General features: G+C 41.9%; 1 protein-coding gene and 1 long non-coding RNA gene across 4 annotated transcripts in view; one reads left to right on the top strand and one right to left on the bottom strand.

Moving 5' to 3' along the window:
• Positions 1-22,816, bottom strand: part of XRRA1 (X-ray radiation resistance associated 1) — a 62,198-nt gene that overhangs the window by 3,996 nt on the left and 35,386 nt on the right. For 2 of the 3 annotated variants that reach the window (XM_007080840.2, XM_015536993.2), the window contains 7 exons: positions 22,661-22,789; positions 21,716-21,933; positions 18,028-18,068; positions 15,496-15,621; positions 4,085-4,178; positions 3,255-3,370; positions 1,231-1,578 (listed from right to left, as the gene is read on the bottom strand). In XM_007080840.2, coding sequence (XP_007080902.1) covers positions 1,231-1,578; positions 3,255-3,370; positions 4,085-4,178; positions 15,496-15,621; positions 18,028-18,068; positions 21,716-21,933; positions 22,661-22,789 — 1,072 coding nt within the window. The remainder of the gene's footprint in view (positions 1-1,230; positions 1,579-3,254; positions 3,371-4,084; positions 4,179-15,495; positions 15,622-18,027; positions 18,069-21,715; positions 21,934-22,660; positions 22,790-22,816) is intronic. The other variant, XM_042958029.1, reaches the window with a different exon arrangement.
• Positions 15,755-17,365, top strand: LOC122231065. Its single transcript, XR_006208180.1, has 3 exons — positions 15,755-15,970; positions 16,656-16,732; positions 17,147-17,365. It is a non-coding gene; the product is annotated as an uncharacterized LOC122231065 (long non-coding RNA).

Raw genomic sequence — 22,816 nt, 5'->3', positions numbered from 1 at the left:
CTTTTCCCCTTAAAATCAGGAATAAGACCTGTCTGCTCTTGCCACTTCTATTCAACACTGCACTGGAGGTCACAGCCTGGGCAATTTGACAAGGAAAATAAAGCCTTTTCAGTCACGGTGACCCACAGTTAATTGTCCTACTTTGGCTCCTAGGAAGCTCAGAATTGCATTTTGCAATATACCTCTGTTAGGAGAATGGCAGAGCATAATGAGCAGGTTAGAGTGACAGAATTATCCTGGGACTCATTTCCTTTCCTGTCTGTATTTTCCTTTCATCCAACTTTCTCAAGTTCATTTTAAAATATTTATTTATACTCTGCTTTGTTCTAAAAGGTTCTGATACAGTTCATAAAGATACTTTTATATTGTATAAATTTGTGTGTCACTGTAAGTCATCTGTAGAATAAGAGATGGATGTACCACTTGGAAAGATCTGGCAGATTGGAAGGGCAAGACTGGAGGTAGGGAGATGAGCAAAGGCAATGGTACAATAATAAAAGTTCAAGGAGGCCCTGCCAATGCCTCCAGCCTCATATTTCCCTCTTCTTACATGTCACCCTTCTGCTGCCCAGACACTGACCCATTTGTGGTTTCTGCACATGCCATTTTAATTTCTTTCCTCTGCAGCCTGCTTCATGTTGTTTGCTCTGCCCAGAACACCCTTCCTGCCCAGGTTCGCACCTTGTTACTGCCTACTCAGCCTGCAAAGCTCAGCTCGTCGGAACCTCTTTCAGGAGCCCTCCTGGTCTGGGCAGAGGATCCCTCTTGCGTCCAGGCTCCCAGCCCCTGGGTTTTCCTCAGTCTTGGCACTGACAATGCATTGTTCCTACAATCCAACCCCCATCAGACTAAGGACATCTCGAGGATCTGTATCTCAGCAATCTGTATTCCCAGGATTCAGAGACAGCATCAGAAGTGACGTGACTTATGTAGATAGGCAGAGGCAGCAGGAAGCCCTTCTGAAAAACTAGTCAGAACCATGCCCCAGCCAGACCCCAGATGCTGTCTGTGCCACAGGACCATGACCTGTCCCTTTGGGTACCCCCACCGGAGGCCTTGGCTCAGCAGGTCTCCCAGACGAGCCTGCAGGTCTTGCCAGGGGTGCTTCCTTCTGGTTTCCAGACCTGCCCTGTGCTTACTTCCGGCTGCCTGCAGCAACCCAGCTACGCAGTGGTGGTATAGGAGCCTCTGGGAGCTAAGCACAAGGCAAGGGCAGGGGTATCCAGGTACCTGGGTCAAGAATATGGACTCTGTGCTCTTGGTGTCCTCATCTGACAGGTGCTCTGGGCTGAGGTGGCCAGGTCTGTTGCTCTGGTGGGACATGGTCTCTTCACTATGCACAGTAGAGTCAGAGCAGATGGGAGGCAGTGGCACAAAGGGCCGGTGGGACAGGGAAAGGCCCTCCAGGCCCTCGATGGGCATCTCTGGCTCCAGAGGACTGCTTCTGGTGGTGGACAGCTCTTTAGTTGGCGCTGCCTCAGACTCTGGCATCTCCTTTGAGGGAGACTTGATTGTGGGCACGGGTAGGTGATGAAGAATCAGAGGCTGCTTTGGCACCTTTGGAACTTGGGTTTTCACCTGTCATGGGAGAAAGGCTGGATTGTTTTGCTTCCTAATCAGAGTCTCTCCTCCTGGACCTCACAAGCCTAAGGCCATTTGGTACAGTGATCAGAGGACTGGGTGAGGGCTCCTAGGGGGAGGGAGGGAGTGAAATCACACTAACTGGGCATCTACAATGTGCCCTATACATGACGGATGTTGCTTTATTTATACCTCAAACTACCCAGTAAATAATTATCTTTATTTTATAAAAGAGGAAACTAGGGCTCAGAGAGGTAAAATGCCTTGTCCAAGGTCACAGAATTATTTGATGGCAGAGCCCGGACTACCTGATTTCCATACTGGGCTCTGGGCTTCATTCTGCATCCCTTATCATATCACTCTGGCTCTCAATAGCCTCATTGTTCTGATCAAGGTTTAACACAGTGCACCTGACCTTCCTCAGGGACTCCTAGGAAAGCCTGTGGGAGATGGTCCTGCACTTTCTGGTAGGCAGCAGCACCAGGCCCCTTTTAGGATGCTGGTTCCCATACCTTAGATGAAGTTTCACAAGGCAAGTCTCTCTCAGGGTTCAGAACTAAGGAAATAACTTCTTTCCTATTGAAATTCTCAGCTTCCTTAATTAGCAAAAGCCAATCGTCTTGGGGGATGAGGATTATAAACTTAGCATCTGGCTCACTCTGCTGGCTGATGGGAACAAGGTAGTCCGATCCTTAGAGGAGGCAACAAACAAGAGGAATATGATGGAAACCTTTTGAATTTCTGTCTATTTCTGGCTTGTAATTTGGCGCTGGTCTAGGGCTCCAGAATAGAGCTTGGCTGGACAGAAGCTGTAGAGGGGGTGGAAAGGGAATAACTATTTAACTTTGGGGACCAGCAATGCCCAATTCAGCTTTTAGAGCTACAGGAAGGCTAAAGTTCAGGAGGGGAAGCATTTCACAGAAATTTCTGCAATTCTTCAGATGAGGGAGGGAAATGACTTACTTTATGGCATCCCAGAAGGCAAGTCTAAGACCACTGGCTATGGGAGCGGACTGCTCTCAATGTAAGGAAATGCTTCCAGAGGCAGAGGCATAAGATGCATATTCTAGGCTTGGCACAGCCATCCATGACTCCTACAGGTGGCTACTACTTGCATGGATAGTGGCTTGGGGGGTTATAACATTTATTTTTGAAGATTTTATTTTTAAGTAATCTCTACACCCAACTTGGGGCTCAAACTCACAACTCTTAGTTTTATGCTTTACCAACTGAACCAGCCAGGCAACTCATAACATATTTTTGTATCTGTCGCTTCATCCAGTCCTCTCAGCAGCTCAGAGGCTTAGAGTTGAGAAGATGAAGCTCAGAGAGTGAAGCTCTTGCCCAAGTTCAGGTGGCTGTGGAAAGTGACGAAGCCAGGCTTATCCCTGGGTCTTCAGACTGATTTCTCCCTCACTTCTCCACAGCTCCTTCTCCATGGGGTAGGACTCCATGACATTCACATAGTAGCTTCTACCTACTCTGACACCTGGGTCCCTGTGACCCTAGATGCGTCTGTATGTAACAGACATGGAAAGAAGACAATGCCACTACTACAGACCTAAGGGAAGGAATCCATGAGTGGGATGGGTTCTCCCTCCCCAGGTCAATTTGCATGCATTAAAATAGGCTCCACTTCCTCTGGGCTTGGCAGTCCTGCCCTGGAAGCTTACCTTCCGAGAGTCCTTCCGAGGCATCAAAATATGATGCTTAGCCTTTACTATCTTCCTTCGAATCAAGTGGATCCCCAGGTGCTCCTGGAGGAAGGTTTTCAGCAATGGAGGGACCCCTGGAGCCACGATGGGGAAGTGAGATTACTATTAGCGGATATTTACTGGGAGCTTCTTATGTGTCCAGCACTGTTCAAACTGCTGGACATGTATTAACTTACTTCATTTTCAGACCAACCACAGGAGGTAGGTACCTATATTATTCCCATTCAATACGTGAGGAAACTGAAGCACAGACAGGTTAAGAAATTTGCCCAAGATAACAAGGATAGTGAAAAGCAAGGATGAGAACTCTGCTGGTGTCACCCCAGGACCCAGGATTCTAAAGTGCCAACAAGATGCAGCTGCTAATGCAGCACCCAGTATACCCAGGATGCTCTGGGTGGGAGGGCCCTGTACCCCTCCCCAACTGGGAAGTAGGAAATGAGGTCACAGCAGAACTGCTCTACAAAGCAGGGTGTTACTTAAGGATCTCACACAGGATCTAGATAATTCTGTATTCCATTCCCTGCTCTGCCTCTTTATTGCTGTGGGACTTTGATTAGGTTATGAACCTCCTGGATCCTCAGCTTCCTTCACTGTGCACGGGGACAGTGATGCCTGCCACACAGGGCTGCTGTCAGGTAAGCTGGTACAGAGCAGGTGCTCGGCAGTATCTGTGCTTCTCTCCATCTCCAAAGAACCCAGGGCTGGACATTGATGAGGTGGGGCTAAGGGGTGCCCACGCTGCCCCTGGGCACCAGGATGGGGGCGCAGCCTTGCAGGTACCATACCTCGTGTATGGGCCACCAGAGGGTTGTTATGAAAGATGAGCTCGCAGAGAGACGGGAAGAGAGCTACCGGCAGGATGGCATCTTCCTTCGCGATCTGTAAGGAAGGTGGGGAAAAGCTTCAGGTCGACACTGCCCCCCCTCTGCCCAGGTGCTGCCAGTCCCCACACTGTAGGCCGCATGCTTGCTAGGGCTGAGGTGGAGCCGGCTTAGTTATGCTGCTGTGCTCGGACTCAGTTCCGGGCAGCGTCTGTCCCTACAACGTCACCTGCTCACACCCAGAGGACCCTGCCCCACCCCTGTCCAAAATTCCACATCATAGTTTCTTGTTTGAAAGTTAAGAACTGTTTTCCTTTCTCCACACCGGAAATGTAGCCCAGACCAAGTAATGAAGATGTTGGTGACAAAACAGGGACAAACACATATAGCACTTGTCTCACAAGGACTCTGGAAGGTTGGCAGGGCATTGACTCTGACTTCAGGATACAATCTGTCTGACACTTCACCTTCCTCAGTGCAACCTCTACACGCCTCAGTCTGTTGACAGCATTCTTGATGATGTCTTTCGTTAAGGCCTGTCCTGGACACTGATCTGGGGAGGGACAGGGGGCAGGCAGTCAGGGGGACCCATTCATCTAAAGGATAAGCAGAGCCAGTAAGGAAGACTTCATGGCTGTCTGTGGCCCAAACGCTGCTCTATCCCCACGAGGCCGGCCTCTGAAGGGCAAAAAATACCCAACCTTTGTTGAGCAGAGTGGCTGGAACATCCTTAGGGAGGGTGTCTATTAGCAACAGAACAGTATCAGAGGGCCCAAGAGTTGGGCAGTGGCCTTTCAGATGCCTGGGTATCTAAGGTCAGACTCAGGACCTATGGAAGACAATTAAGGCCTGAGGGCTGCGAGAGAGAGGGCCCTTCAGTTTATCTTTCTCTGGAGCCCCACTTTATTTATTCTCTTTCATTTGTGTTCATCCAATCAATAAGTATTACTGAATGCCTCCATATGCCAAGCACTGGGTTGGAAATGAGCAAAACGGCTAGAACTCCTGTCCTCAGGAAGCACTGCCTGGTGGGAAACACTCATTGAAGAAGTAGTAACACGAAAGAGGATAGCTCTGAAGCTGTGATTAGTGCCACAAGGGAGGGTGTGTGAAGTCCTCAGGTGATTTGTTCCAATCAGGGAAACAGGGAAGGCTTCCCTGAGATCCAAAGTATGGGGAGGGGGAAATTTGTGAGTGCAGTGGAGAACAGACTGTATGGCACAGAATCCTCTGTATTAACCAAAACAGTTTCCTCTACTTTCTGGGCACACAGCTAGACTGTCTTCTAGCCTCCTAGGCAGCTAGATGTGGTCACAGGACTCTATTCTAGCTGATGCAACCTGGGTAGAAGGGATCATTTCTGGGCAGAGCCCATTTGAAACCTCCTATGTGATCCTCTACATTTCTCATTCCCCTCCTCTGCTCAGCCATCTATCCACCAGATGCAGAGGAGCCAATGAAATCCTCTTAAGGCCCTATGGGATTACAGAACCATAGCCAGAAGGGACCTGGGTCTCCGAAAGACCTGGGAGGCCACCAGCCCATCTGGGATACCTACAATGGATTTTATGAAAGAAATAGACTTTTACTGTGTGAAGTCATTGAGAATTTAAAGTTTGTTGCAGCAGCTCATGGTACGTGCTCTACCTAACACAGAGAGGAAGTGCTCCATGCAGAGAGCAAAGTGTGAGAGGCCTCACAGCAAGGAGGAGGAAAGCCTGTTAGAGGGATGTAAAGAAGGCCAGTGTGATTAACAGCAGACAGAAAATGAGGCTGGACATGCAAATAGGGGTCAGACAAAAGCTAGAAAGATCTTTGTCTTTGAGAACCTAATATGTGGATTTTCAGAAATATGAGGACCTAAATATGACAAGAGTTGGTAACAGATTAGATATGCATGGTGAGGAGGGATGTAGAGGAGAGAGAAATATCAAGGATGACAGCCACATTTTGGCTTGAGTGAGCCACATGCATGATGGAGCTATTCTCTAAGATACAGGGCAAGGAAAGAAACTCAAATTTGAAGCTCATTAATTCACTTGGATATGTGTACTATGGAGGTACCTTTCAGACCTCCCAGTAGAGATTCAGGTAGGCAATGAATACCCTAGTCTAGAGTACATAGGGTACAAGGGGTCTGTACTGGAATTATAAATTTGTGAGCCACTGTTAATTGGCCCTGTGGGTACGTGAAGCCATCCCTAGGGAGAGAGTACAGAGTGATTAAAAGAGAAGGGACAAGGAGCAGGCCTTAAGCAACTCTAACATTTGGTCATCTAGATCTAGACCAGGACTTGGCAAACCTTTTCTGTCAAGGACCAGAGAGTAAATGTTTCAGGCTTTACAGGCCTTAACATGTCAGTTGCAACTACTCAACTGTGCTGTTGTAGCACAAAAACAGCCAGAGACAACTCATAAATAAGTGTGGTGGCTCTTTTCCAATAAAACTTTAGTTATGGACTATGAAATTTGGATTTCATGTAATTTTAATATGTCATGAAGTATTATCCTTCTTTCGATTTTTTTCAACCATTTAAAAATATAAGAATCAGTCTTAGCTTGAAGGCTGTACGAAAACCAAGGTCAGCAGATAACACCTGTGGGCCAAATCTGTCTCCCCTCAATCTGTTTAATAAAGTTTCATCAGAACACTGTCATGCTCCTTGAAAAAAGCATAGAAGACAGCAGAGAATGTATTGCTGCAGAGCTCAAAGACCTAAGAAATAGTCACGATGAATTAAGAAATGTTGTAAATGAGATGCAAAATAAACTAGATGCAGTGACAGCAAGGATGGAAGAAGCAGAGGAGAGAATAGGTGAAACAGAAGATAAAGTTTTGGAAAATGATCAAGCTGAAAAAAAGAGGGAAAAGGAAATTATTGGACCATGAGGGGAGAATTAGAGACCTAAGTGATTCGTTGAAGCAAAATATATCCATATCATAGGAGTTCCAGAAGAAGAAGAGAGAAAGGGGCAGAAGGTTTATTTGAGCAAATTATAGCTGAGAACTTCCCTAATCTGGGGAAGGAAACAGGCATCCAAGTCCAAGAGGCACAGAGAACTCCCTTCAAAATCAACAGGTCAACACCACAATGTATCATAGTGAAAATAATAAAATACAAAGATAAAGAGAGAATTCTGAAAGCAGTGAGGGACAAATGGGCCTTATCCTACAAGGACAGACACATAAGGATAGCAGTAGACCTGTCCACTGAAACTTGGTAGGCCAGAAGGGAGTGGCAGAAAATATTCAGTGCTCCGAATAGGAAAAATATTCAGCCAAGAATCCTTTATCCAGCAAGGCTATCATTCAGAATAGAAGGAAACATAAAGGCTTTTCCAGACAAACAAAAACTAAAGGAGTTTGTGTCCACTAAACCAGCCCTGCAGGAGATCCTAAGAGGGACTCTGTGAGCAGAAAGTAGCAAAGACTACAAAGGACCAGAGACATCACCACAAGCATGAAATCTACAGATAACATAATGACACGAAATCCGTATCTTTCAATTAATCACTCTGAATGTAGATGAACTGCCCCAATCAAATGACACAGGGTATCAGAATGAATTAAAACAAAAAACAAACAAACAAACAAAAAACAAGATTCATCTATATGCTGACTACAAAAGACTCATTATAAACCTGAGGACAGCTGCAGATTGAAAGTGAGGGGATGGAGAACAATCTATCATGCTACTGGACAGCAAAAGAAAACCAGAGTAACCATACTTCTGTCAGACAAGCTGGATTTTAAAACAAAGACTGTAATAAGAGATGAAGAAGGGCATTATATCATAATTAAGGGGGATATCCATCAAGAAGAGCTAACAATTGTAAATGTTTATGCCCCCAATGTGAAAGCACCCAAATATATACATCAGTTAATCACAAACATAAGTAAATGTATAGACATTAATACCATGATTGTAGGGGAGTTTAATACTCCACTTACAACAATGGACTGAATGACACATTGGACCAGATGGACTTAACAGATATAGTTAGAACTTTTCATCCAAAAGCAGAATACACATTCTTCTTGAGTGCACATGGAACATTCTCCAAAAAGATCACATACTGGGTCACAAAATAAAAAAGGATTGAGATCATACCATGCATATTTTCAGATCACAACACTATGAAACTTGAAATCAACCACAAGGAAAATCTGGAAAGCCCCCAAATACATGGAGGTTAAAGAACATCCTACTAAAGAATGCATGGGTCAACCAGGAAATTAAAGAAGAAATTAGAAAATATATGGAAGAAATGAAAATGAAAACATGACAGACCAAACCCTTTGGTATGAAGTAAAGGCAGTTCTAAGAGGAAAATACATTGTAATTCAGGCCTATCTCAAGAAGCAAGAAAGGCCCCAAATATACCACCCAACCTTACACCTAAAGGAACTAGAATAGAAAGGAGCAGCAAAGAAAGCCCAAAGCCAGCAGAAGAGAAATAATAAGGATTAGAGCAGAAATAAACAAGATAGAATCCAAAATCAAACAAACAAACAAACAAACAACCCAGAACAGATGAATGAATCTTAGAACTGGTTTTTTGAAAGAATAAACAAAATTGATAAATGCCTAGCCAGACCTCTCAAAAAGAAAAGAGAGAGAGGACCCAAATAGATAAAAATCATGAATGAAAGAGGAAAGATCATAACCAACACTAGAGAAATACAATTATTAGAGAATACTATTAAAAATTATATGCCAACAAATTTGAAAATCTGGAAGAAATGGACAAATTCCTAGACACCCACACACTACCAAAACTCAAAAGGGAAGAAACAGAAAATTTGAACAGGTCCATGACCAGCAAAGAAATTGAATGGATTATCAAAAATCTCCCAACAAATTAAGAATCCTGGGCAGGATGGCTTCCCAGGGGAATTTTACCAGACATTTAAAGCAGAGTTAATACCTATTCTTCTCAAGGTGTTTCCAAAAAATAGAAACAGAAGGAAAGCTTCCAGACTCATTCTATGAAGTCAGCATTGCCTTGATTCCCAAACCAGACAAAGACCCCACTAAAAAGGAGAATTACAGGCCAATATCCCTGATGAATATGGATGTAAAAATTCTCAACATGAACTAGCAAATCAAATTCAACAGTACATTAAAGGAGTCATTCACTATGATCAAGTGGGATTCATTCCTGGGCTGCAGGGCTGGTTTAATATTTGCAAATCAATCAATGTGATACATCACATTAATAGAAGAAAGAATAAGAACCATATGATCCTGTCAATAGATGCAGAAAAAGTATTTGACAAAATATAGCATCCTTTCTTAATAAAAACCCTCAAGAAAGTCAGGATAGAAGGAATATAACATCATAAAAGCCATATATGAAAGGCACACAGCTAATACCTTCCTCAGTGGGGAAAAACTGAGAGCTTTCCCCCTGAAATCAGGAACATGACAGGGATGTCTACTCTCCCCACTGTTGTTTTGTTTAACACAGTGTTGGAAGCCCTAGCCTCAGCAATCAGACAACACAAAGAAATAAAAGGCATCCAAATTGGCAAAGAGGTCAAATTCACTCTTTGCAGATGACATGATACTCTACGTGGAAAACCTGAAAAGACTCCACCAAAAAACTGCTTGAACTGGTATATGAATTCAGCAAAGGTGCAGGATATAAAATCAATGCATAGAAATCGGTTGCATTCCTGTACACCAATAACAAAGCAACAGAAAGAGAAATCAAGGAATCGATTCCATTTACAGTTGCTCTAAAATATATGAAATACCTAGGAATAAACCTAACCAAAGAGGTGAAAGATCTGTATGCTGAAAACTATGGAAAACTTATGAAATAAATTGAAGAAGACACAAAGAAATGGAAAAATATTCCATGCTCATGAATTGGAAGAACAAATATTGTTAAAGTGTCGATACTACCCAAAGCAATCTACACATTCAACACAATCCCAACAAACAGCACCAGCATTCTTCTCAAAGCTAGAACAAATAATCCTAAAATTTGTACGGAACCATAAAAGACCCCAAATAGCCAAAGTTATGTACGTTGAAAAAGAAAACCAAAGCTGGAGGCATCACAATCCCAGACTTTAGCCTGTGTTACAAAGCTATAATCATCAAGACAGTATGGTATTGGCACAAAAACAGACACACAGATCAATGGAATAGAATAGAAAACCCAAAAATGGACCCACAAATATATTGCCAACTAATCTTTGACAAAGCAGGAAAGAGTATCCAATGGAAAAAAGACAGTCTCTTTAGCAAATAGCGGTGGGAGAACTGGACAGCAACATGCAGAAAAATGAACGTGGACTACTTTCTTACACCATACACAAAAATAGATTCAAAACAAATGAAAGACCTAAATGTGAGACAGGAAACCATCAAAATCCTACAGGAGATAACAGGCAACAACCTCTTTGACTTCAGCCACAGCAACTTTTTTTTTTTTTTTTTTTAAGCAACTTCTTATTTGACATGTCTCCAGAGGCAAGGGAAACAAAAGCAAAAATGAACTATTGGGACCTCATCAAGATAAAAAGCTCTGTATGGCGAAGGAAACAATCAACAAAACTAAAAGGCAACTAATGGAATAGGAGAAGATATTTTCAAATTACATATTTGATAAAGGGTTAGTACCCAAAATCTACAAAGAACTTACCAAACTCAATACCCGAAAAACAAATAAGCCAGTGAAGAAATGGGCAGAAGACATGAATAGACACTTTTCCAAAGACGACATCCAGATGGCTAACAGATACATTAAAAGATGCTCAACATCACTCATCATCAGGGAAATACAAATCAAAACCACACTAGGATACCACCTCATGCTGGTAGACTAAAATGAACAACTCAGGAAACAACAGAGATTGGTGAGGATGTGGAGAAAGGGGAACCATCTTGCACTGTTGGTGGGAATGCAAACTGGTGCAGCTACTCTGGAAAACACTGTGAAGGTTCCTCAAAAAAATAAAAATAGAACTACCTACCTTATGGCCCAGCAATAGCACTACTAGGAATTTATCCAAAGAATTCAGGAGTGATGATTCGTAGGGGTGCATGTACCCCAATGTTTACAGCAGCACTATCAACAATAGCCAAATTATGGAAAGAGCTCAAATGGAATACTACTCAGTGATGAAAAAGAACGAAATCTTGCCATTTACAACAATCTGGATGGAACTGTAGGGTATTAAGCTAAGTGAAATAAGTCATTCAGAGAATGACAGATATCATTTGATTTCACTCATATGTGGAATTTGAGAAACTTAACAGATTACCATAGGGAAAGGGAAGGAAAAATAAGATACAAACAGAGAGGAAGGCAAATCATAAGAGATTCTTAAATACAGAGAACAAACTGAGGATTGATGGGGGTTGGAGGTTGAGGAGTGCAGAAAATGGGTGATGAGCATTGAGGAGGGCACTTGCTGGGATGAGTCCTGGGTGTTGTATACAAGTGATGAATCATGGAAATCTATTCCTGAAGCCAAGACTTCACTGTATGTTAGCTAACTTGACAATACATAAATTAAAAAAAAAAAACCAAACATCCATTTACATACTGCCTTTGTTCTACAAGGACAGAGTTGAGTAGTTGGGACAAAGTATTATATTTATCTGGCCCTTTATAGAAAACACTTGCTGACTTCTTATCTAGACTCTAGAGAAGGAGGGAAAAGGGGATGAAGCTACAAAGAAGCCTAATATGTGTTCATAAATAACTATAAAATGGTGGCTAAAGTGGGTACAGAGTCTCTTATATGCAAAACAGGTGGTCAAGAAGCAGTCACAACAGAATGGGGGAGGGAGAATTAAATTGAATTTTGTCAGGATGCAAAATTCCACCTATCCAAATCAGGTGACTAAAAAGTTGAAGAAAGTTACAATTAAAACTGGTAGAAAGCTGAAAGATACCCAAGGCATGTATGTCATATTTTCTGTGAAATTGAGTCCCAGCTAAAAGATATGGGTTTGGGATTCTGGCTGATATAGTGAGAAGAATTTGGCCACCAGATAGGATAGCTAGCCTATCCCCACAAGGTGAGTTGAATGCCCCTGAAAATAAACTCGGGCTCCAGGGACAACTTAAAGTTTCTATCCAATTTCATTGGGTTAAGGCAAATAGAGCTTAATCTGTCAAATTTATGAACTAAGGAAATATTAGTTAAAGGTTGAGTTAAAGTGATTGCTTTACTTTTGGCACAAAACTTACTAGATTACTGAGTGGATATTCTAGATGTTTAAGTTCTAGTTGAATGCAGAACTGGTTTTAAAATTTGTAACTGTAATAAATTGAATATTAATTTCAACACAGGTAGCATGAGTATTCCTTGACATGATCAAAACATCATTCATTTATCAAACTTACTGACTAACTATCATGTATCAGGTGCTATTCTAGATGATGAGGATATAGTTGTAAGCAAAACAAAGTCCTGGCTCTCAAACAAACCTACATTCTGGCAGTAGACAACAGGTAATAAAGAAAAAGATATATAATATGCTAGGTGATAATTGTTATAAAGAAAAATATAATTTAAAACTCAAGTGAGCATGTAGAAAATGTATGCATGTATTGCTTCCTCTCCTTAACAACAAGAAAAAAGACAGAATAGCCTATAACATCATAACTTTCTTGCATCGACCAGAGAGCTAAGGTCTCAGGGCAATCACGTGGCCTGAAACCTAAGGAAAGACAAGCACCTCCAAGGAGAGATGGGACACAGGACTGGCTCACATGTGGCAGAACACGGGAGGAAGGGATGGCAAGTGCTGTACAAGCAATTGGGAAGAAATCAGCTCACCATTTTAATGGCCCACTAAAGGCTAAGTGTGGGCTAGAGTAGAACTTCTGAGAGCTACAGACAGAAGGAGAATTCATGGCTGTTTGTACGCAAAAGACTGGACTCAGGGAATGAGACTGGAGAGAGCCGTCTCCAGGGTGTGGGCCTGGAGGAAGAGAGCGGCTGCCAAGGTCAGAAAGGCAGCCAACCCTCTGCCTGGTGAACAAAGGCCTTAAGTTTCTGAGGAAGGTCAGAAAAACCTGTCGGGCCCAGGGTCCTACATCTGGGGGAGGGAAAAAATTAAAACCCGCTGTTCTGAGATTGAGGCAGGAAACCAACCTGGGCCCACGACCTGAGAGGTCTCCCACTGCTTGCAGGGGACTGGATCGCTAAGAAGGTCCATCCTACAGACACAGGAACCCAGCGTCCTCTTAAGACTGGGATTGGACCCTCCTCTTGGCCCTCAACCACCAGAAGAGCAAGCACTAAGTAACCAGCACAAGCAGTCTCCTGCTAGGTGAGAGGAACACAAGTGTGGAGACAATCCATGTGAAGTGTAGGAGCACGGGGAAGGCTGTGAGCTGAGTACAGAATAGGAACACAGAGAAAAACACTCTGGCCTCCCAGCAAGACCCAACTATATGCTGTCCCAAAGAGATGGACTGGAAATACAAAGCTATAAGGAGGTTGAAAGTAAAAGGATAGAAAGAGACTATGCAATTAGCAAGCATTAAGAAAGCTGTGTATCTATGTTAAAATCAGACAAAACAGCAAGACAAGAAATTTTGTTCAAGGCAGAGGGAGACAAGTCATAATAATAAAAGGATCGACACATCAGGTAGAGATAAAAATTCTAAATGTTTATGTACGTGATAGTAAAACTTCAAAATACATGAAGCAAAAACTGACATAATTAAGGAGACAAATAAACAGATCCACAATCTAACGAGATTTTAACATGCTGTTCTCGATAACTGATAAAATGAAGAGACAATAGTACAGAAATGATCTCAGTGATACTACCAACCACCTTAATGTAATTGATATTTATAGAACACTATCCCCCAAAGTGCAGAATACACATTTTTTTTAAGTGCATAGAGAACATGCACCAAGATAGCATATAGGATGGGACACACAACAAGTTTCCATAGATGTCAGAAGAATGAAATCTTGCAGGTTATGTTATCTGACCACAACAGAATTAAATTAGAAATAATAAATATGAGACATCTAGAAGATCTCCATATATTTGGAAATTAAGCATCTCACTTATCTAAACCAATGGGTAAATAAAGAAATCAAAACAAAAAGTGAAAAAGTTTAACAAAATGAAAATAAAAACACAAATTACAATTTGTAGGATGCAGCAAAAACAGTGCTTAGAGAAGAAGTTTATAGCTTTACATGCTTATATTAAAAAGAATAAAAAGGTCTAAATCAATGATCTAAAATTACACTATAGAGGGAAACAAAAAAGAGGAGCAAACTAAACTCATGTGAATAGGGCAAAAATCAAGTTATGAGCAGAAATTAATGAAATGGGAAAAGAGATAAGTAGAGAAATCCAGTGAAAGCAGCAGCTGGTTTTTTTTTTTAAGTCAAAAAAAGGGATAACTTCTAACTATTTTGGATCAATAGAAGACACAAATGACCAATTTCAAGAATGAGAGGGGACCCATAATACATCTATGGGCCACTGATTTTTGACAAGGGTGAGAAGACCATTCAATGGAGAAAGAATAGTCTTTTCAATAAATGGTGCTGAGGAAACTACATATCCACATACAAAAGAATGAGGTTTGACCCCTATCTCACACCACATCTCAAGATTAACTCAAAATGAATCAAAGACCTGAATTTCAGAGCTAAAATTATAAAACTCTTAGGAAGAAACACTTGAAGAATTTGGCTGTACCAACTGCTTGCCTTAGAAGGAGTGTAAGCAGAGTTCCTTCAAAGTTGCCTACACTTCAGACTTGAGTAGAGCTCAGTTGGTGGGGTTTACAGAAGTCAAACAGAACATGGATATTGGAAAAATATGTTACCATAAAACATGCAGGAGAAACATGTTAAATGTGTCCCATGGACTTTACATCTGCTGTTCCTATAAGCTAGAATATTTCTCACTTCACTCCTCCTCACACTTCACCTCATTAAACTGATAAAGCACCGCTCTCTCAAGAACCTTCCCTGATCCCAAATACTAGGTTAGACTACCCCTGTCATATACTTCATAGCACTTTGAATTTCTTCATAACACTATGCATGCTTATACTGAGACTATTTGTGCTGTATCAGTCTTCCCTATGGGTGACAAGCTCCAAAAGGCAAGCGGCCCAATCTTTCTTTGAGCTGCTGTATACCTAGTATCTAGCATAGAGCCTGGCACATGGTATTAGATAAATATCTGGGACTGAATGGATGGACTTCTGCCTTGGCCTACACTCTCCACTTCTCCCACCCTGAGAATTCCTGAGCTCACATATCTGTAATGCAGGGAACTCTAAGGCTGGCCTTCAGGCCAGAGCAGATCGCATCCCATCCTCCCATCTGTGCCCCTGAAGAAATAGGCAGAGAGCAGAGTCACCTTGTTGTAGGCCAGGCTAAGGTACCTCAGCTCTGGAAAGGGCGGGGCCAGCGTCTGGTTTCTGGCCTTCAGTGACTTCACGGGAAGAATCTTGAATATGGGAGGAAGTGCACATACCTTGGTTTCCTTAGAAGGAAAAAAAGATCTATGTCAAAGTGTCCCAAAGATAAGAAGCTGAATGCTGCCAAGACATTCTAGAGAGGGTTGGCCAAAAGAGGCATCTAGGGTCACAACGGGAGATGTTACCAAGGGCCCAGAGTTCTGGCTTCAAGTTCTCTGAGGTCACATGATGAGCTGATTCTCTGGCCCCCAAAGTTCCAGTTACAAGTTCTATGAGGCCAAATGACAATACAGCAGTGGTGTAGGCTTAGAGGTTTTTTGCCCCTACCTCTCACTTTCTGCCCTTTGGCAGCTTATTCTGAAATGGCCCTTCTCTACAGTTGGGCTAAAATTTCTGCAAATGGCAAAAGGACAGGTGCTTGCATTTTATTATTTTTTAAAAAAATTTTTAACGTTTATTTATTTTTGAGAAAGAGAGAGAGAGAGACAAAGACAGAGCATAACCAGGGCAGAGGCAGATAGAGAGGGAGACAGAGAATCCGAAGCAGGCTCCAGGCTCTGGGCTGTCAGCACAGAGTCCGACACAGGGCTTGAACCCACGGACTGTGAGATCATGACCTGAGCCGAAGTCGGATGCTCAACCGGCTGAGCCACCCAGATACCCCAATATTTTAAAGTAGACTTTTCCTAGTGGGGAGATGGAGAGCAGGAGTAACCTGAGCCTGATGGGCTAGCTCACATCCGACTGTGGAGGCTCTTCATTCCAGGATAAATCAATAGCTAAGTCCTGGAGGACTTCAAGCAGGCCTCCGGGCCTGAATGTGGCCTGTTGCATCTGGGTCACTTGCAGAGTCATGGTTTCTCAGTACAGCCCAGCCTGCCTCAGGATCAACATGTTTCATTAAGCAGATAATGGAAGTTACTGGGTCAACCATGCCTACAAATCACTCACTGATTCCTTAAGTTGGATGGGACCAAAGGAAATGACAGGGTAGATGCTGGGCTAATAACTGAGTTCAAGTGAACTAGATTCTGTTCTAAGCTCCATTAATCACTGTGTAATCTTGAGCAAGTCACTTAAATTTTACTTTTTCATTCAGTGAACATTAGCAGAGCACCTACTTGGGGTCAAGTGTTTTGTGCCCTCCTAGGCTCTAACTTGTACCGAGTGGGACAGGTAAGTCACGGGTGAGAACAAAACAAAAACCAGTGATAGGGCTTGGGAATTTCCATTTTCTGGGACCCTCCTAGACCTCACATTATTTGTCTTTTCATTTGGCTGGTCCTCATTTATACCCTTTATAGTAAAACTGTAATCATAAAGATAGGGCTTTCCTGAGTTCTAAGAGTTGTTCTACTAAATTATTGAGCCTGTAAAGGCCGTGGGAACTCCAGAATTTGTAGCCAGTTTGTTATAAGTGTGAATAGCTCACTTGCAGCTAGCATCTGAAGTAAGGGCAGTCCTGTTGGGCACTGTGCCCTTAACTTGTGGGGTCTGTGCTACCTCCAGACAGAATTGTGCTGCACTGTCATTTCTATGACTTACTTTGACTAACAGAATGTGGCAGAAGTGCTACCGTTTGAATTTCAGAGCCCTGCAATTCATCCTCGCTCTCTTGGAACCCGAAGGCCACCATGTTGTAAAGAAGTCCTTAATAAATACTTCATGTAGATGCCAAGCCATACCAGTTGTCCATGAACCCAGGCCCCAGGGAACCAGCCAGCTGCATGAATGAGCCCTGGAAAAACCAGCAGAACCACCTAACCAGCCCAAACATTTGTGAGAATAAATTGCTATTGTTTGAAGTAATTGTTGGGTTGGTTTGTTATATGCCAATTGTTAACTGATATAATTTCTCACCCAGTTTTATCTGTGAGGAGGGAGTGAATGTACTGAGCTGCCTTTCAAGGATGCAGGTTGGCCAAATGTATAGTTGTACTTCTTATTGTAAATGCATCCATCAATATTTAGTGCATCAGTCCTCGTGAGCTTGGTTAGTAGTTGTCTAACCCTGAGAGAAAAACAAATTTTCTGTCCAGAAGAAAATCAAGCATCTAAGCCTATGACACCAAGGATTAGACCCCAGATGGTAGTATACTTGGCAAGGATCAGTCTAGCTTTTGGGGGCTCTTATTAGGGAGCCGCCAGGCTTCATCTTGGTGGCAGCCTCATTTCAATGCCAGCTTGCCCACCTGAGGCCCCAACCATTACTACTGAACACATCTGAGAACAGTGAAAGCGAGCTTGTTGGCTGTGTGAGGCCAGGGACTGGACTGTCTAGTCTACCACTATATGTTTCTAGACCAGCACAGTGCCGGGCACACACTAAGTACTCAGTAAGTATCTGTTCACTGAACGGGCTTCTTCAGTGTGATACATATAAATGCCTCTCATGGCTTTATTAGCTTACTTTTGTGTATTAAAATAATGTTCTAACTCAAGGGCACAAATATAAAACAGGCAGTTCTTACCTCAGAGGTTGAAAATCCAGGGTAAGATGAGAACACAACCTCTGAAACAAAAGAAAAATAACAGAGGTTGGTGAGAGCACGGATTGCCCCCAGAGAGGCTGGGGTCTGGGTCTCTCATCCACTGTGTACAGCAGGGGTCCCCCCAGAGGGGTTCCCATTGGTTCACATCTCTAATGATAACTGGGAAGAGGAGCTGGCTGTGATACCTGTCAGGTAGTGAGGTGCACTCAGAATAAAATCCAAATTCCTTGGCCAGGCCTCTGAGGTCCTGCCTGATCTGGCTCCTGTCTACTTCTCCAATCTTATCTCCTGCTATCCTGCCCCTCACTCACTATATTTCAGCCATGTTGACCTTCCTTCTGACTTTGCAACATGTGAGAGCTCTTACTGAGCAGGCGGTCAGTATTGATCAGACTGTGTTAGAACAAAGAAATGTATATAAATGATATTCTGTCAAAGGATTTGAAAATATCCTGTTATGTTAGTAGAAACAGAATATATTAAGACAGTGAATCCAGAAGAGATACTAAGAATAACCAGCAGCATGGTAGTAAGGAAGAGGCTGTGGAGTCATTTCATTCTTGGCACCATCAGAATGAGATGAGCCAATAAATATCTGAGTTCAACCATAAATCTAAGCATCTTCTTGGACTGGATCCTGTGCAGACACTACTCACCTCTGCCCTGGCTAACAGGACCTCTTCCACACATTAATGGTATTATATTAATAAAGGTTACCTGAAAATGAAGTAAACGATAATAGGGGTAGAACACCACATGGCCCAAACAACTTCTCCTACAACAAGTGTCTGGAAAGGATTTGGGGATAAGTTTATACAAGAAACAAAGTAGGAGTTAGCAAGAGGATGGGCAATCGTTGCAAGTATGGTTGCTCAAAAGTGATTCCCTGGGGAGACATATCTAGAAAGATGAGCTACAGCACACTCTGCATGAACGTATATCCTCTGCCTATAATCTCCGGTTAGAAAGGTTACTGGATACAAGTTCAAAATTTCTATGTACTAGCAACAAACAGGCAGAAATGTAATATGAAAAAGCAATACCAATGACAATACCATAGAAAAAGACCAAATACATAGGAATAAATCTAACGGAAGATATGCAAGATCTCACCACGGGAGACTACAAAGCATTGATGAGAACAATTTCAAAAGACCTAAAACATGGTGGGATATATTACTTTGATAAATTAAAAAACCCAATATTGTAAAAATATAAATTCACTCCAAATTGGTCTATAGGATCACTACAATTCTAATCAAAATCCCAGCAGGATATTGTGTGGAAACTGGCAAGATGATTCTAAAATTTATATGTAAATTCAAAGGCTTTATAATAGTTATAGCAATTCTGAAGAGCAACAACATAGCTGGAGAACTTCACTATCAGTTCTCAAAACATATTAAAAAGCTATAGCACTTTAGACACATACAGACCCTGCCTTACCATAAAACCTCTCTTACAACTCAGTGGGGAAAAGGATATAGTCTTTTCAGCAAGTGCTGTTGAGTCAATTAGATATCCATCTAAAAAAGTAAACGGACTCTACTTCACATCATATACAAAACTTCTAGACAGATCATAGACCAAAATGTAAAAACTAAAATAATCAAGCTTCCAGAAGAAAATATAGGAAAATATCTTAATGGTTTCAGACAGATAAATTCTTGAAAAGGAAACAAAAAGAACTAACCATTAAAGATTGAACTGAACTTCATTAAAATAAAGAACTTTTATTCATCAAAATTCACCATTAGAAACATGAAAAAGGAGGCTACATACAGACTGGGAAAAGATTTTTCTAATATTTAGGTCTACAAAGAACTTGTATCCAGCATATATAAAGAACTCAAGCAAATCAACAAGAAAAGAAAAATATAACCCAATTTAAATACAGGCAAAGACTTGATTAGGCACTGCCAAAAGAGGATATGGGTCAAAGTGACCCATAAACATATGAAAGGTACGTAAGATCATTAGTCACTTAAGAAATGCAAACTAGGGGTGTCTGGGTGGACATTGAAAACACCAAGAATTAAAACAGAACTTGTTGGGGTGCCTGGGTTGCTCAGTCAGTTCCAGCTCATGTCATGATCCCAGGGTCACAGGATCAATCCCCACGTTGGTCTCCATGCTGAGTATGGAGCCTGCTTAAGATTCTCTCTCTCTCTCTCTCTCTCTCTCTCTCTCTCTCTCTGCCCTTTTACCTTGCTCAAGCTCACTCACTGTCTTTAAAAGAAAAATCATTAAATAATGCAAATTAAAGCCACAATAAGAAACTACTACCTACCTACCCCAAATAGGTAGAATTAAAAAGACTGACATTACCAAGTATTTGTGTGGATATGGAGTAACTGGAAGTGAAATTCTCTTACATTAATATGGGGATTAAAACTGGTACAACTGCATTGGAAAAATACTTAGAAGTACTAAATAATGTTAAACATACTTTTGAATTCCATTCCTGGGTATATACTCAACAGACAATGGGTGCTTAAGCCTACCAAAAGATATAAAAGTTATAGTAGCTTTATCCATAATAGCCTCAAACTCAAAATAACCAAAATGTCTATTAACAGTAAAAAGGGTAAATAACTTGGAAAAAATATAAGAAATGAAAAATAGTGAACGACCAATATATGCAACAACATGAATGAATCTGACAGACATAATGTTGAGTGAAATAAATCAGACACAAAGAGCACATGCTGTATAATTCCATATTCATAAATTTCAAATCAAGCCAAACCTATCTTTGGTGACAGAAGTCAAAATGGGATGCTGGAAATGCTCTACATTGTAATATGGGTGGTGGTTAAAAGGAGATATACATGTAAAATTCAAGATCTATACAGTATTTCTATATTTTTACTTTATGTTGGTTACTTCTCAATTTAAAATAAATATTTAAAAAACCCACTGTGGTATTGGCACAGTAATAGATCAATAGAACAGAATATATAATCCAGAAATATACTCATACATTAAAGAGATTTTGGTTTATAATATAAGGTGACATTCCTTTTCTTTTCTGCCTCTAGTGTTGCCATTTGGACATGATTCTTGGCCCTGTGGTAGTGATCTTTAGACCTCAATTGGAATCAACCTACAAAGATAAACAAGCAGGCCAAGGATGGCAGCAAAGAGGATGGAAAGAACCTGAATCTCTTGAGAACATCAATGTACCCCAGAATTAGCCATCTCTGGAAAGCCTAACTTCAGAGTTTCTTGTTATTTGAGATTTTTTAAAATTTTATTTCAGAGAGAGAGAATGCATGTGTGCATGCAAGCAAGCAGGGGAGGGGCAGAGAGAGGGGGAGAGAGAGAATCTTAAGCAGGCTCTGTGCTGATGCAGGGCTTGATCTCACAACCCTGAGATAATGACCTGAGCTGAAATCAAGAGTTGGACGCTTAGCCAACTGAGCCACCCAGGTGCCCCTTGTTATTTGAGATTTTTAAAAATTTACTTTTAATTGGATTTTAAAAATACCTTAATGGAGAATCAGTTAGGAAGCCATTGAAATAATTCATGGGATACCTCCACCTCCCCAGACCCAGCAGCTTCAGTGCAGCAGCTCCTCAAGGAGTCACAGATTTTCAAAATAAACTGTTGGAAGCTTATTCCCACCATGGGGCTAGAGTCTCTGGAATAAGGGGCACCACTCACCTGTCCGGTCAACATCCTTTTTCATGGGCAGTACAGTATAATCCGGTTGTTCATCTGAGGCCTCAAACATCCACGACTTGGGCTGCAGCATGGATTGGGGCACTTTCTGGGGACTCCCCCTGCCTCTAGCCCAGTCCCCTGACCCGTCTTGGAGCTGAACCTGCTGTAGGTACGGGATCCGGAAAATCCTGTTTTGGTCCAGGCTTAATTTCTTCAGTCTTTAATTAAGGAAAGTGAATACAGAATCACAGCAATAATGATACCTCAGGAGCATTTACCTAGCAACTTTAGGGAAAGAACATGAACTCAGGCTTGGACCCTTACTCCTTGTGTGACCTGGAGCCAGTGACTTACCCTCTCTAGACTCAATATCCCTATCTCTAAAATGGGGATGATAGTTAATAACTTTCAAGGCTCCAGTGAAGTTTAATTAGACAATGTAAATGGCTCTACACAAAGTAGCATGCAGTAAATGGTAACTGACTCCAAAATAAATTTTCCAGGGATCTAAAAATTAACCATTTAAATGCCAGCATTTAAAAAATGATAATAATAAATAAATGCCAGCATTTTCATTATTTAAATAGGTAGAATATAGCAGTTAATTCTTATCTTTCTGATTCTGGTTTTGTTTTTTTGTTTTTTTTTTTTCTGTCTCCTCTCTCAGGGGTCAGGACTCTATCTCTGGTGATATCTCTTTTTATCCTCCCTTCTCTTTGCCACTTCTAATCTAGTCACTTGATCAGAAATGTCCTACTGATGCCCCACTTTTATGGCTGAGCTAAAGCTCAGAGGGGAGAAATGGATTATCTGTGACCACACAGCAGAGGTAAGTAGTGGAACTGGGATTTCAACTCAGGCCTTTTGGATTCCAAAGCAGCACTCAGGGTGTGGGCCAGGTTGGCAGTGGTAGGGGGTCCTTCAGAGAGAGGAGTGTGGCTTTACCTTCTGAGCCCAGCCAGGCTGGCAAAGCAATTGGGGCTGGAGAGCTTGTTGTCATCCAGCATCAGTGTCTCCAGCACTGGGAACCTCAGGATGTACCTCTTGTTCGTCAGTGACGTTACAGATGCCTCCCTGTAAGTGCAAGGATCCTGGGTAATG

This window comes from Panthera tigris, chromosome D1 (genome assembly GCF_018350195.1).
Source record: "Panthera tigris isolate Pti1 chromosome D1, P.tigris_Pti1_mat1.1, whole genome shotgun sequence".
Classification (NCBI taxonomy): domain Eukaryota; kingdom Metazoa; phylum Chordata; class Mammalia; order Carnivora; family Felidae; genus Panthera; species Panthera tigris.
Note: the sequence above shows the minus strand (reverse complement) of the source record. Positions and strands in the feature narration are given on the sequence as shown.